Here is a 15,171-nt window from a genome sequence, read left to right as displayed (position 1 = left end):
AGAAACTGAGCACTCACATGGACATAATAATTGAGAGATTGAGACAAAGACCACATATTTTTTTAATGATGCTTTTAGCGTTTTTAACTGACAAAACGTGAAACAGGGAAACGTAAACAGGTTTTCGTGACTATCCAACGGAATTTTTAAGGAACGGCGCCAAGTTCGGCGTTTCGGTCAGATAATTTCTATCACTGAAGAAGAGCAGATGTCATTGGCAGTCAATTTTATTGGTAAAATTACTCCAATAAGATATAGGCATCCTCATTGTTAGCCTTATATAATACTAAATATCTCATTTGGCATCATAAGGCATGCTGGACAATGATGGTTCAAGCTATGCTGAACAAAGTGACATTTTCCGTCAACATAAAATCTGCATAATAGGTTTTGATAATAGTAACTCTAGCGGTATAAAAACAATGTCTTTCCGTATAAATATTATCTACTTCTTTGTGCACCAGTTTCTGGTGTTCGGATTCTTTTATCGTTGGTGTCTGTTATTCTTCATTTTTTCTCCATCGAGGAATCATGAAATAATTTCTTATATTTGATATAGGAAATGAAGGCTCTAGAAAACCATGCTCTTTTTATCCCCGTCATCAGAAAGCATAACAATAAGTTAATCCTTACCAAGTTCTGAGATTACAAACACTAACCTAACGTTCAAATATAAGAATGCCTTTCATTAGCTACCAAGATATGAGAAAAGGAGGAGAAATCTTGGCTTTGTTATGCCAAGAGGCTGACCGTGGCTTGCTAAGCAAGATTCATCCGTAATCGAATTTCAGTACATCTGAAGAAAGTTTTCGATAGCTTAGGTTAACGTTAACCTTAACCCTAAGCAAAATCTCAAAACGGAGCTATGATTTTAAGTTACCTTTTCATTGATTTAGATTGAAGTGGTCACATGGTTTCTGGAGGATTTACCAAAGTTACAAAATTATCAAGTCAATTCTCCTAGATGAATTAGTGATGTTCTTTTTTTTTTTGGCAAAATGCACATTAATAAAGTTGTCAATTCGCACGTTTGCGATGAATGAATGCGTCAGACTTAATGATTCTGTTATAGTATCTCTTTGTAGAGCTCTGAGATGATGGTAAAAAAGATATAAGAGGTATATTTGATCCAAATATTCTTTCAAAATGATTATAGTGCGATTACAAAATGGCTGTTAATAGTTGTTAAAATGATTACCATATCATAATGTTACTAGTTACGTCAGATCATTGCCATGCACTGCTCTTGGAACAATGGCGGCCATACATCTTTTTGTAACTGCAAGGCAGATTATGGTGAGCAATCTCGATGTGGATAGCCAGCTGTGTAATGGGTTAACGCTTAACGCCTACCTGCCATGTCAAAAGTACAGCTGTATATAATTCTGAGCCCAATCTCAAAATTCATAACATTTTGTCTGCCATCCCAAATCCCCAGATTAATTCTGGTGTTCTCTTAGTAGCTGCACAATTTCTGTCAGCAATAGGTAGTTGTTGATCTTTCCATGTCCATTAGAGACGACGAGCTCACTGTGCTGCTCATAGTTCTTGATCTTGATGACATGAGCTCCCTATCCTAAAAGATTGACACACAGTAGTGTATGAAAGATGTAACTGAAAAGCAGCCTACTTTATTTGAATCAAAGTGTTTGAGGTCTTAATTGTTCTAATTGCGACCAATACCACGATAAACAGTGATACTGTAATCCAGTCACGTGCATGTGTTCAAGTTGTGCGTTACCATAGCTGGCTTTCTCGGTGCCTTTCTGTGCAAGTGCGCAGTGACACTGGAACAGAACACTATGATAACTTACAGATCCATAACATGTTTGTCTCTTCTCAGTACATTTACGGGGCGTCCTGGAAGCTAGAATGATGGAAGGTAAGAAACATCATTTTATTACGTGGTCCAACCACAGTGCGCTGAGTCCAAACAGACAACGTTCAAACAAAGAGCACACATTGTAATGCCCTCTAAGTCAGATGACCGGCTATCTCTCATCCACGAAAACAAACAAAATGGCCTTTGGAGAACTGACCTAACATTGGGAAGACTGATCAGTTTTGAAGTGTCGATGTAAAATGGAAATTAAAACCCCACGTGTCTAGCCTGCAGTGCGAGCGTCCTGGTCTAGGATTTTTAAAATGGAAGAAAGTTGGAGAGAGAAATTTCAGGCGAAGGGGTAGACGACGTTCCCTTGAACCTGATTTCATTATCCTTACCTCAGACTCTTCCCGAAGCTGTTTGATAGTCTGATCTTTGATAAAGTTTTCTGACTCAAGCTCTTTTACTCGAATTTTCCACTTTTCAAGTTCTTTCTCCTACATATGAATAAAACAAAATTTCCAACGATCTCATAAAGTATCATGTAGCATTCGTTATATACTTAAAAGTAAAAGTCTACCAATTGATTAGGTTCAAGTAACATGACCGACTTACCATGTTTGATAGACGGGTGTTAAGGTGAGAGATGTCAACGTCTTTTAGTCTATTAGATTCTTCGCTACTTTTTAGGGATTTGCGAACATCCGTCATTTCTTTTGCCTGAAACGAAAAGATGAATCATTGCAAATGTTATAATTTCTCTCCAGTATTTTGCGAGTTTGTCTGCCGGAGCTAAATATTTCCCTTAGATTTCGACCAACTTATAAAGGTTTCGTTATTTTTTCGTGTGCTTCCTTAAGATATTCTCTTTTAGCTCTAAATCTTGTGTACAGGTTTTCTTTCATTTTTGAATTACAAGAAAATAAAGCTCACTTAAAGTTGTCTCTGAGAAGCTGTTGTGTTACTATGGTAACCTAACATGTCACAAATTGATCACAACATATTGTGAAAATAATTGAGCATATTTGATACCAATTGTAGGGCAAAACACGAAAAAAAGTTTCGTTGTATCTATATGCAAAAGAACTAATGATAAAAAAAATTAACGAAACTATCTTAAGCTGCCTTGAACAAGCTCCTTACCTTTTCCGACGGTGACACTTTTTTTACTACTTAAGTGAATATATTTACTAAGAAGGCTTGATATTGTGACGTAATTGTAAGCAGTTAATCCAGGATTAATATTTATTGGATTTAGCCGGTGAAATTTGGAAACGGAGAGATTTATTCATCCCTCATTTGACTTTAATACATGGCAAGTCAACATCCTATCCTGAAATACAAGCTGCACGGTAGCACTCATTACTAAGGCGGGTTACTAAGGATTATTAAGAATGTTTTTTCAGTATCCAACTTACTAGGTTCTCGTCAAAATTTTTCTTGAGAAAGTTCAAAGCTTCCATGTACGAATCATGAAACAGCGTTTTCACAAGCTCGTCGCTACTGCATGGCGCTTCTAAAACGTTTCTGTTACATGATTCCGCAGACTGTATTTCCACTTCGCTCGAGAGTCGCCTAGATCTGCTTAATTTAGCCAAAGGAATCGGCTCCAGGACCGCTCGAGGTGATGGTTGAGGGGCTCGCTCGAGCGGTGAAAAGCTTGCACTTGTTCGTCTACAAAGTCCGTTGGGAACGGATTTTGTTGTCAGTTTGCTTTGAAACTCTTCAGCTTTTTGATGGTTTATGAGATCATAAGCGTCCAAGTCTCTGCCTTTACTGTCGTCCATGTCCACGAAGCGCGGATCGTGTGAGCTGTTTTGACGTTCCAAACGTTTTTTTCCATAGTCAGCAAGCACAGCCTAAAAAGATGAGTTTGAAACAAAAGATCCTTGGTACAGGGAACATCTCAGGAAAGAAAGCCAGCTACTTACAGACTTATTAACCCGTTCCACTGTTTTGTGAAAAAGCAAGCTAAAATGTGATAGCATGCGGCTGAATAATATGATCATGTAATAAATCTTCTCGCTCGCACGCGATTGGTTTAACCGCCTTTCGTGACCCAATATGCCCCAGCTAAATCTGCGAATACCTGGTGGTAATTTCCGAGTGATATTCTTCAATTTACAAATGTTGCGAAGCCACTAACCTGTGCCTCAGGGTAATCCCGGATGGCAGACAGCACATCTTCCTTTGCAAGAACAAAACATTCCACATATCCTACTGTCCTAACATCGGCTGTTCGTCTACGAATACAAAATATTCTCACTAGTTCAGCGTCAGGAAAGAATAAACCGGTGGAGTACATACTTCCAAGTCAATAGGTGCTATACACTTAGTACTGCTGGCTGTAGAACAATTAAGTAGTGAACTTCTCTACTCTGGTGTTATCTTTTTTTCGTTTTGCATGGAACAAGACAAGTCTTCAGTGGACCGCACAGTTAACAGCCCTAAATATTCTGAGGTTAACTTTCTCTTTTATATCTATTCTTGATGTCCTCCCCCGTCCCCGCTTTGTCAGCCCAGACCCCAGTTGTCCCCCATTGAGATCGTAGTCTACTATCGTTATGTCCTACTGTAGTTAATTTACATATAAAAGTAAACTATACTCAAGACTCCTTTATTGTTGAAACCGGTAGACACTGGCTTTTAGGACAGAGAGACTGCAATCAATCGTACGTTTATTACATGGAATGCTCACCTATTTTGGCCTTCGCTCAAGCTGAGAATTCCAATCTCACCAAAGAAGTCCCCTCCAGATAAGACTTTAAGGACTTGGCCTTGATCCCTATTAACATATGCATTAAAATTACTAGATCATTAGAATGAAACCTTTTGCCGTTAAGTCTCCACCACAGGACAGTGGCAACTTCCATAGGGAGGCATCTCCTGTTGGCATACATCAACTCATGACCGCAACCACAAATGAACACCCCACTAATTTAACCTGCTTAAGCAAAAACTCTCATTTATCAAAGAGGACACTTTCTCTGATTTCGGAATGCATACCTGTAATAGGTTTAACTTTGTTCTCTATGACTCTTACCCTATCACCTCGATCTTTCCATCGATTATGACGTACATCTCTCGTGCGACCTCGCCTTTCCTGCAAACGAGGTCTCCAGGGGTGAATATTCGCAACTTCATTTGAAGGACAAGGAGATGGAGAAATTCTGGCTGGCACTTTTGCAAGAACGTCACCTAACAAATACAATTAGGAAACAAAAAACCAACAAACATCTGCATACAATTTTCTCTTAAAATTCATGCATGAGATAAGCACATATTATAACTCAAATGTCAATGATAATGTGACCGCGGAATAGATCCTCAAAGGAAAACTGCACAGACCTAAAGTCTAACTCTCAGAGTACAAAACAGACCTGGCAAGGAATATGGTATTGAGGGAGGGGAAGGGGAGCGCCGAGAGATTATAATCTCTTGGGGGCCACGGTTTCAGGCCTCTTCGATTTTTGAAATTGCCAAAAAGCGGTTTACAAATAAAATCAGTGAGGATTGTCTCATAGAACGCTATGTTACGATGACGAGCCAGCGGACGGCAAATTTCTAAGGTTTTCACATGATGTTAATCTCGTTATCTTTAGCCCAAAAATAATTCATCTCCAACTTATCGTACCTTTCGAAGCGTTTCAAGATTAACGTGAAGAGCAATCTCAGTCTTGAGTTTACTTGGTAGTAACGTCAGAGAATTAAGGTCTCCTCCACCGGTACTCATTCTACCTCTAAAACAGAACAGGATGATTTTCAACTTGTTCGACGGCTCAACCAAACTGGAATATGACTTGAACCGTTAAGCATGTTTTCCAAATTCAGTATGATGGTGGAGTGTTCAATGAAATTAAAACATCGCTAATAATAAATTTATAATCAGTGGCTAGTGATGAAGAGTGTTTATGATTAGAGTGCTTTTCTATTGAGTGTCGTAAAACCAAAGTAAACGCAACAGCCAATAAAAGCGAGGAAAATATAAGGAGGAGCCAATGAGAAATCGAAATAAAAACAAGCAAACTGCCTGAAGCGCGGGAAACGCGTGTGACCAATTCGATCTGAATCTGATTTGTTGAAAAAGTGACGCGAGTTTTCTGGACCAATCATAATTAGCGACTTATTATCTTACCTAGCCCATGAGTAGTCATACCACATCACCACTCTCCTCTGCAAGTCTTTAGGCACGTTGTGTTTCTTCATGTACTGTTTGGTATTTTCCTGCAAAAATCCAGATAATTAACGTTCGTAAAACGAGACTGATGCAGGACGAAAGCAAAAGATTTCAGATTTAAACTTTACAAAGGCGAACTAAGGAAGGAGAAATCTTACTCTTTGCTTTTCGAAATCCATTCTCACCGCATTTCTGTTCACAATAATGCTTCCTGCATTACCTGATCGAGATAAAGCACATTATGACTAAATGTTAATTCAGCATTCTAGGTTTGAATACCATGCTATGCACAGTAAGTAAAAGGTTTCCTCGAAACTTTCCGCGTCCGCTTACATCCACGTTTATTTTGGCTGTTGCAGAGAACCTACAATTACGCAACATGCCCTCTATGGTCTGTAATATAAATATGGATTGTCTCCAATCCAAAACAAGGTCGGTGACCTCCAGACGATTTTAGGCACGAAAGATGGTTTGAGAGCTGAAGATCATTTAAAGATGCCTTAATCCACCAGATAGGTATTGATTACTTAATAATATATAAAACTGAATTACCTACGATGGTCGCAAACATGAAAACACCGGTCAAGTAGCACGCGATTGTGTAAACATATCTGAAAAATGAGAAAAAATGTCAATTCAGTGACATTCTGAAATGTTCTCAGCACCGCCATGCATCAATAAGATTACGGATAGTGGCTTCTTCAAACCGCTCAGATTGGCGCGAAGGATTACACTGGGAAAAAGGACAGCCCATAGTCTGAGTATCAAATTCATTTCGAGGCTCCCTCCTTTCTACCTTCACGGGGAGGAGGCAAAGGATAGAGATCTGGGAACCAAGTAGTGCTCAGCATTTAAATATACTTAATCTCAAGTCACACGGAATCGGCTGAAAAAGATCTTCTGTTTCTATTGTACTTTCTTTTCTCTTTTTTTTATTTCAAAAGACTTTGAGCGCTTTTGTAGATTTCAAGAAAAAGTCGGTGGCCACCACGTTTTGGAAAAACAGAGGAATCTCAAATTGGAGGGAAAATCCTTTGAAAACTGCAAACTACTCTGACGACATTAAAATTCGCCTAACACGCCAGATCACGTACAAGTGAGGCTTTTACCTCGCCAAACTGGCCAAAGGTTCGAGATGTTTCCCAAACACTTCACAAATGTACTTCAAAATTCACGTAATTATTGCAAATGTCGTCTTCTCTTTTGGCTAACAGCGAAGTAAATGTTATATGAACTTTAGCTCATAGAGCAGGCGTAATTTGGGCGAGCGAGTGCTCAGTATTAGTTAGCGAAAATTGTGGCCGCCATCTCTGATTTTAATGACAGCGGCAAGCAGGGGAGAGAAACAAATTTGTATCAAGGGGGTGAGCACCTTTCTCCGCCCCCTCCCCTCATCGCTGCCTTTATCTTCAATAAACATGGCCGGTTGAATAGCTTCAAGCTTCTTGACGTTAACTCGCCCTAAGAAGACGCCTACACCGCAGGCTATATGAATTTTAGTTCAATAATCGTAAAGTGTCATTACAGCTTTCCAGCGTTATTAACAGAACTTTTTGACAAAGCTGAAGGGCTTGTAATTTATTTAAGCCGAGTCATAAGATTGATTTGATCTGTTTGGGTGACAAACTTCTCCAGCTTTCACTAACATTTTTTCTCAAAAGCCAGCTTTAGAAAAGATCGCTGTCATCTTCATTATTAAAAGCCGGCTTATCGCTCGTAAAATTATTTTCAAATTCAACTGCGTTGACAAGTTTGAGGCATTGACAAAAACATCACTTCATGTCATTTTGTTCAGTTCTGGGTGGCATCGCTTGAAAAAAGATAAACAAAACGAGTGTACAGAACCACAAAGTTTTAATTATTGATTTAGAATTAAATACCCGCTTTTAAAAGCAACGAGTTGCTCTCAAACAATCTAATGCTCTACAAAAAGTTTCACGTCTTGTTATACTGTCTTTCGTTGCGTCTTCTGGCGACGAAAAGCTAACATTTCTCGAGCAGCCTCTCTCTCTTGTCGTTCACTCTCGTTTGTTGGCCATGGATACAGGCCATGTAAATTGAAATTTGTTACGACTACTTTGTGACACCTGCTCGTAATGTATATTAAATACCATTGTTATAAATTAAAAGGAAGCCTAAAAAGTGCTTTTTTTCTTTTTTCAAAACGGCGAAAGGAAATTGACTGCCGGGTTCCTAACAATCTGCCTGCAAACCGAAAATCCTTAAACAAACATTGGATAAGTTTATAGAAACAGAAATGGGGACTAAAATTCGTGTCTTTTTTGGCCCTGTTAATTCAAAATTTGATGAAAGTCAACGAGATTCGATGCCTGACTTGATGTGCATCTCTTTCGGCAGTATACAAACGTCACACCTTGTTTTCATGTTAAAAGAATAATCGTGATTCTTAATTTAAAAGTTACTTCTGCGCGTAGGTGAGGAAATCCCAAGAACCAAACATATTTTTTCTATTAATGTTGCAAACGTATTGAAGATTTTAATTCATTTGTCAGTTGAAAAAATGGAAGGTAAAAAAGGCATTGCTGCGTATTGTCAAAGGGCCTCATAATGTCCATGACTGACGCTGAAGGAAGAAAACCAGATCAATATTTATGTTTGCAAATTAACCCTAAACAATCATTAGAGTAAAATAAACCTTTGTTAAGCTACGGAGGGTAAACTCGATTTATTCCTTTTGATAAATTATTTTTCTTGTCCTTGGTGACAATTTTGCTCCACGTTTGAAAGCGAGAATGATTATTGCTAACTTGCACTTGAGGAAGTGTTGTTCCAGGCTGAGCTCAAACAGGACGCGCGTTTTTTAGTGCAAACGAGAAGCAGGTGGAAACTAACGCGGGGCGAAAACATTTTCTCGTAAGAGTTAACGCAGTAAGGAAAAAGCTCAGCAGGGCTTCATCTAATGCAAAAGAACTTGGACAGATAAACGAATTTATTTATGCGCTTTCGTGCAATGAAAAAAAAAAAAAATCAAAAGAAGAGAACTTACACACGGAGGTTTTCTAAGTTAGGGTTGATAATGAGATTGACTCAAGTTGCGATGAAGAGGCTCACACAAGTTCTCTTGACTTACGTAAAACTTGCATTCATAAAACTTTCAATTTTGTCGCCCTTGTATACCTATTCCTACGCTGTCTTAAAATATCACCCTAATACTTTCTTATTTTTTTTCAGACACCTACTATTTCTCTTTGGTGCAGGGCAGCAAAAGAAATAAAAGCTCAGCCGTCGTCGCATTTTGATTGGTAGCGTGGGCGCTATAGCGCAGGAGTCTAATGTACATCTTCAACTGAACTCAAACCTAAGTCTTAAAAGCTGACCGCAACATGTGTACAATTCCCTACGGGTCTTTAGTCAATCTATTTTGGAGCATTAATGTTAATCAAGAATATTAAAATTATGCAAAATCTTGTACAGAATTTTAAATTCTTACAAGAGAGAAAGGTATTGAAAAAAACTGTTAAACGAAAACGCTTTTTGTTTTTGTCATTCGCCCGCTACAACTTCTTTAAAATACCGCCTTTTTTTCGGAAAATGTCCAACACATTTAAGGTTGAGCTGTAAAATTTACTTTACATACTTATTATACAGTGGAGCACCTGGTTCTCACCGGAGAAAAACAAACAAACAAAGAGTCAGACGACAAGACTTGCTATAATCTCTGCATTTAAACAGAACTATATGAGTTACACAGTTTAAAATTACCTGAAATAGAAACACAAATCACTTACTCGAGATTTGTAGTCGGCTGCGGCAAATCTCCTATCGCAGTTAGAGTTAATGTCGACCAGTAAAATGACTGTAGATATTGCTGATACAAGGAACCATTGCCTTGATAAACCCACTCATTCGTCCCAAATCCCTCCGCTCTGGAAATCATGAAATAGAACGCAGCGTTCCAATGAATAAGAAGGAACATGAGATGCATGAGAAAGAACACGCGTAAGAAAGTAGGATAATTTGCTTGTGACTCCATAACAGCTTTGATACGAAAACTCTTATATCCTTTGACAATGCGGTTGATTCTTAGAAGCGGAAGAGGTCCTAATGTTGCATATAAAATATCAGTTGGAATCAACGATACCACATCGGCAATGAACTCCACAGAGCGAATGTACCGCATATACACTCTTTTTGTATCTATGACTAGAATGCCTTCCTCTAGGAAACCTGTTCTTGCAGCAATAACGACGTCCAAAACGTAAATTGCATCGCAAAAATAATCAAATAGATACCACACTATCTTTAAAAAACCACTCTGAGCGGCAGGAAAAGCGATCCTGGTAATCAAGGCCCATAAATTGTATCGAATTGCAAACACAAGAACATAAAACCAGACGCAAATGTGTAGCCCATCCGGGTCAAAAATAAAATTCTTGTCTTTCCAATGAACTGCTTGGTCATATTCGTAAACAGAACCACTAGCTAACTCGCTATCGAGCTCTTTTTCGATTTCTATAGAAAGCCGTGGTCGTCGAGGTTCTTGTGCAGAGGTTGCGTTTGACAAAACGCCAGGCGAAGAAGAGCTTTTCTTGGAAATTCGCGTTCTTTTTCTGTTTGGTGGAGTTATCTTTCGATTATCCCGTGTGCTAAATTTCTGAAGGAATGGGTCCATGGTGGCTGGCGACTTCACAGTCGCTGAACGCTTTCGAGAGCGAGAAGGCTTCACAGAGTTCTTTACCAAGACAACATTTCTAATTTGTTTTGAGACAGTTCTCCATTTTGCCAAAGATTCTATGCTATCACTAGAATTGTCTCTTTCATGTTTTCTGTTACCCTCTGTGCGTGTACTTGTGTGACTGCTTTGATGCTTTGAGCGGCTCTGTCTGACAGCAGTTTCGTCGTCTTCAGAGTCCTCCTTATTCTCGAACCTCACGGCTTTTTCCATGATAGCGGCCTCATTTGACTCGTCTTTTTGGCTGCATTGTATATTTGTCAGTCCGGTCGCTCTTGAGTGGGAGTTTTCTAAACAAATTGTTGCGTAAATATCAGCTTTTAGATAATAACAAAACTCGAGAGGACACCACGCGTTCGTCAAATCAATTAATGGTCGAACAATGGATCTCATGAGAAAAATCAACTCAAAGTTAACAGAGTGAACCGACTTCTTTCATTTTACCGCAAAATTACGGTTTTGCTAATTGCGTTGTAAGCATTATGGTTTCACATTTTCATTTAACACTTGTTCAAACAATAACTTAGAGGAACTGTCAAAGGATGCAGTTATTATTCGTACTTCGTGTTCTATCGATATCCTGAGTCTCAAGAGACCAATCCAGTTTTTTTCTTTCTTTTCCCGGATGTATTGTGTTATTGGTATCTGAGCCACTCTTGGTTTTAAGTGAGTTGTGTATGTGGCTCATGTATCTCCGTTGTCAAATCGCATTCTTTTAAACCAATTACATCATGATTAATCAGCGGCAAATCGAGGTAGAGATCGAACATGAAGTTGGAACAAGTTTTACGTGTTTCCGGTCTTCGCCGTGTAACTTCTACCGTAGAATGACTCAATTATACCGTGACAATTGTACTAAGATGACAATACAGTTGGACAAATGAAATCGAGACCAAAAGTGCCCTGTAATATTTAGCGCAAACTCGGAGATTAACACCTCGTAATCTAACTAATGAAAAGTGACTAATATCAGTCAGGGTCGGCCAGGGTTTTTGGGTATTCGGTATTCAGGGGCGTTTTAAATCGGGTATACGGTATATTGCAGCTTAAATATGGGTATTCAGTATATCACTTTCTTTGAATTTCAGGTATAAAGTATTCAAAGCTTCGATTATTTTTGGGTATATTTGGAGGAATTTGGGGTATTTTGGGGTATTTTGTCGATTTTTTTTCGGGTATATTGGTATTCCACTACCCCCCCTGGCCGACCCTGATCAGTGCTTTGTTCTTCACGCGCTGTCAGAATTCCAACTATCAGTAACCAAAACTTCATGGCAACAAACTCCACAAGAAAAAGTCCGTGAAGGTACACTTTGTCTCGTCAAAATTTTGAATGATTCCTCCCGAACTTCAAGTACCGGTACCTCAAATTATGGAAGAGAGAAGCGTCAGGGGAATGAAAACATTGTTTACGCCGGACAGGGATATAATTGTGAATTGTGTCTTATTCCCTCGTCGTTAGTGGGTCAATCAGTTTCCGATTTTAACAAAATTGTTCCCATTTTCATATCATTTCCAAGCATCTTTAAAGGGAGAATAAATTAAAAAATGAATAGAGAGAAATAAATGAACAAATAAATGAGTGAATTCAAATAACTACGGAGGACTTTTTTCTTTGTCTCAGTGACACGGTGATTGACATTTTTCAGAACAAATTCAATTTCCAAGTCAGAGGAGAAAAAAGCTGCTTTGAAATTCAAATTTGGTGGAAGTTGTGGTGATTCTATTCATCTTTCAGGCAAAAAATTCGCAGCGTTTGCGTGACATCAAAAAAGATGACAGGCGGTTTTTGCCATTTAATTTCAAATACAAGCGTGTGAAATTATTCGAAGAAAACAAACTTGATTATTTCGAAGGACTGAGATAATGTAAACATTTTCCATTTTTACTTAAGACAGATTTATTCAACAGTTTGGAGAAGCGTAAGTATAAACTCAGTGTGAACTGTTCCACATCAAAACTGTTTGATCCCTCAACGAATCTTAAGTTACTAACGAGAAAAAATTGATTGTGCATTGCGGACGGCTGTCAATGCTAATTCATTCTTTGAAAATATATTAGTGCATTCACTGTGTGGTAGTTTTAATGATAACGATGAATATAAAGTATTTCATCCGCTTATTAGCAGATGTATTTCGAGTGATACAAAAATACAGACTGGATTTGGTTTTGTTTGTGATCTTAAAGGTTTCAATTTGATGAAAAAGAAATGTTTAGTTGTAAGATAACAATTACATAAATATCTTCCTCTCTTCTCGTCACGTTCCATCCGCCAAAGCTACCAGCGATCGTTGAATAACATTAAAAATACAAGAACGGTAGGCTAAGATAATTTATATATATGAATGGTAATGAAAAAGGTTTACTCGCTTTTTAAAAATAATCCCCCTCGATTGATGGATACAGAGCTAAAAAGAGAAACTTTTCAGACGCATTTTTCCAAGGATTTTCAAAATCTATGAATGACAAGTTATATTTATGTAGTGGGCACAACAAACGAAACATTACGAAAAAAAACAAACCCTTGCTCTTTTCAATTTCAATTTCGTTCATGAGTCAATTCATATATTGCAAAATACATAGGAAAAAATGCGTTGTAATAACATAAGACGCCTACAATGATAGAACAAGACAATTTTTGCGAACGCATCAAATGAAAAAGGCTTTCTTGAGAATTTCTGACGTTTTTGTAGCTTCCTACAGCGGAAAACATTCAAATTATAATTAGTGATAATTCTTGTCTGAATCGTGCAAATGGTCAGAGCTCAAATTTTCAATTTCAATTTCGTTCACGAGTCAATTCATATATTGCGAAATACATAGAAACAAATGCGTCGTAATAATGTAAGACGCCTACAATGATAGAACAAGACAATTTTTGCGAACGCATCAAATGAAAAAGGCTTTCTTAAAAATTTCTGACGTTTTTGTAGCTTCCTACGGCGGAAAACATTCAAAATTATAATTAGTGATAATTCTTGTCTGAATCGTGCAAATGGTCAGAGCCCAAATTTAAAGGCAGAAATTATTAAGATTAAAAGTTCTAGCAGAGCTCGTAGAAAACAGTGAGAAGAGTGAGTTTCACATTCTGTCAAGAACACAACCACAGACTAGTGACCTAATTATACTGGAAAAATTTAAGGACGGGTGCGAAATTTCCCTAAATATATATGCTGATACTTCAATAGCCGATGTTAAATCTCTGAATCTGAACAATTTCTAGACCCTTAACTGCAAAGGTCAAATATTAGTTTGTAAGCAAAATTTCACTCACCTCATGTCAATTTCCTTCCCGTTAGACACAGAAAGTGATCTGCGACCGACTTCATACGGGTATTAATTCACGGTGAATTGCTCAGATCAAGTTAATGATGACGTCACAGCTGGAAATAACTCACGTCCCGCCAAGTGTCATACAAAACATGAAAATACTTCCATATATATTCCAACTCTAAAAGCTTTAGGAAATTTAATAAAAACAACAATAACGAAGAAATCCTGTCACGTTTTACACGTCGTGCAAAGAAACACACATTTCCTTGCGTACCTTTCGAAATTGACGCAATTTCCATATATTATCAAGAGATGTGACAATCTACGTAAATATATAAGAGTGACTGTTCCAATTTTGAGAATGATTACCGTTTATTATAGATGTTTCACAGAACGTGCCTTCCGGACGCCTGAACTGTCTTCAAGGTGCCATCAAAATCACATTACCTTGTCATAGTTATATTTCTGATATTATAACTTATATAAACCTTTCCTCAATTCAATTAAATTTTTTTCTTCCCTCGCCAAAGTGAGGTGATTTGTACACATTTCATTTATTTAAATTCATTATTTAGTTTACGCATATCAAGTCTCTTCTCTTCGCAAATAATGCAATTTGATGACGGAGCTAAAAAAACTTTTACGTTTCTCCACTAAAAGCAAGTGCACGTACATCTTCCAAAAATTGCTATCAACCACTTCGCGTGAATTCTAATTTCGTAACCGAGTTTTTGATAAAAAGATCGTTAAAACCCAGGCACTACTTAATCAAGACACTCGGCAGTACGTGCCTTCATTCTATCTCTTGAAGCTTGTTTGCTGATAAACTCGGATATTTTTAAACATCAATAATTGTCGGCTTTTTCTTTGAAATCGATATTTGTGTCCAATATTCCGCTCTATTCACAGCTATCTTAGCGCGAGGTGCATCCTTTTATCCGGTTTTGAATACCACTTGTTGGGAAAAAGCATAGCATGTACCAACTGTTGCCGGAAAGACAGATTCAATCTCCGACTTAACTAATTTGAAAGAACCCGCTTCAATGAATTTAAAAAGCCTTTATCAATAAAACTTTTTAAAGATACTATTACAGTTTTTTTTTCTTATCACCATTTCTCCCACTCAGTGTTGACTTCATATGTAGGCCGTACGCCTAAAGCAAACCCGAAGCTGATTCAAAGACATTCAATACCTTCAACAAA

General features: G+C 37.9%; 1 protein-coding gene across 7 annotated transcripts; it reads right to left on the bottom strand.

The window, feature by feature from the left end:
- Nucleotides 1–211: 211 nt before the first annotated feature.
- LOC113685771 (cyclic nucleotide-gated channel alpha-3) lies at nucleotides 212–14,205 on the bottom strand. 7 transcript variants are annotated; one of them, XM_027203322.2, is made up of 14 exons: nucleotides 13,970–14,204; nucleotides 9,752–10,985; nucleotides 6,555–6,613; nucleotides 6,161–6,222; nucleotides 5,961–6,049; nucleotides 5,460–5,565; nucleotides 4,869–5,023; nucleotides 4,524–4,610; nucleotides 3,972–4,068; nucleotides 3,244–3,684; nucleotides 2,441–2,545; nucleotides 2,224–2,322; nucleotides 1,815–1,867; nucleotides 212–1,576 (listed from the first exon to the last, which is right to left on the bottom strand). In XM_027203322.2, the coding sequence occupies exons 2-14, from the start codon at nucleotides 10,906–10,908 to the stop codon at nucleotides 1,540–1,542; spliced, it is 2,547 nt and encodes an 848-aa protein (XP_027059123.2). In that variant the 5' UTR covers nucleotides 10,909–10,985; nucleotides 13,970–14,204; the 3' UTR covers nucleotides 212–1,539. The 7 variants fall into 7 exon arrangements, with proteins under 7 accessions (XP_027059123.2, XP_089045801.1, XP_027059122.2 ...); XM_089189675.1 differs by lacking the exon at nucleotides 13,970–14,204 and adding an exon at nucleotides 11,257–11,415; XM_027203321.2 differs by lacking the exon at nucleotides 1,815–1,867 and having other exon boundaries at nucleotides 13,970–14,205.
- Nucleotides 14,206–15,171: the final 966 nt, after the last annotated feature.

Source organism: Pocillopora damicornis, chromosome 12 (assembly GCF_964200805.1).
Source record: "Pocillopora damicornis chromosome 12, jaPocDami1.2, whole genome shotgun sequence".
NCBI classification, from domain to species: domain Eukaryota; kingdom Metazoa; phylum Cnidaria; class Anthozoa; order Scleractinia; family Pocilloporidae; genus Pocillopora; species Pocillopora damicornis.
The sequence above is the reverse complement of the archived record's forward strand: the minus strand, read 5'-3'. Positions and strand labels throughout refer to the sequence as shown.

Coding starts and splice junctions, on each gene's coding strand:
- LOC113685771 (XM_089189672.1), bottom strand. CDS start 11,383: ATGAGCCACATACACAACTCACTTAAAACCAAGAGTGGCTCAGATACC. Junction 4,611..4,868: donor GGAAAGATCGAGGTGATAGG/GTAAGAGTCATA, acceptor ATATGTTAATAG/GGATCAAGGCCAAGTCCTTA. Junction 4,069..4,523: donor TTGAGCGAAGGCCAAAATAG/GTGAGCATTCCA, acceptor TTGTATTCGTAG/ACGAACAGCCGATGTTAGGA.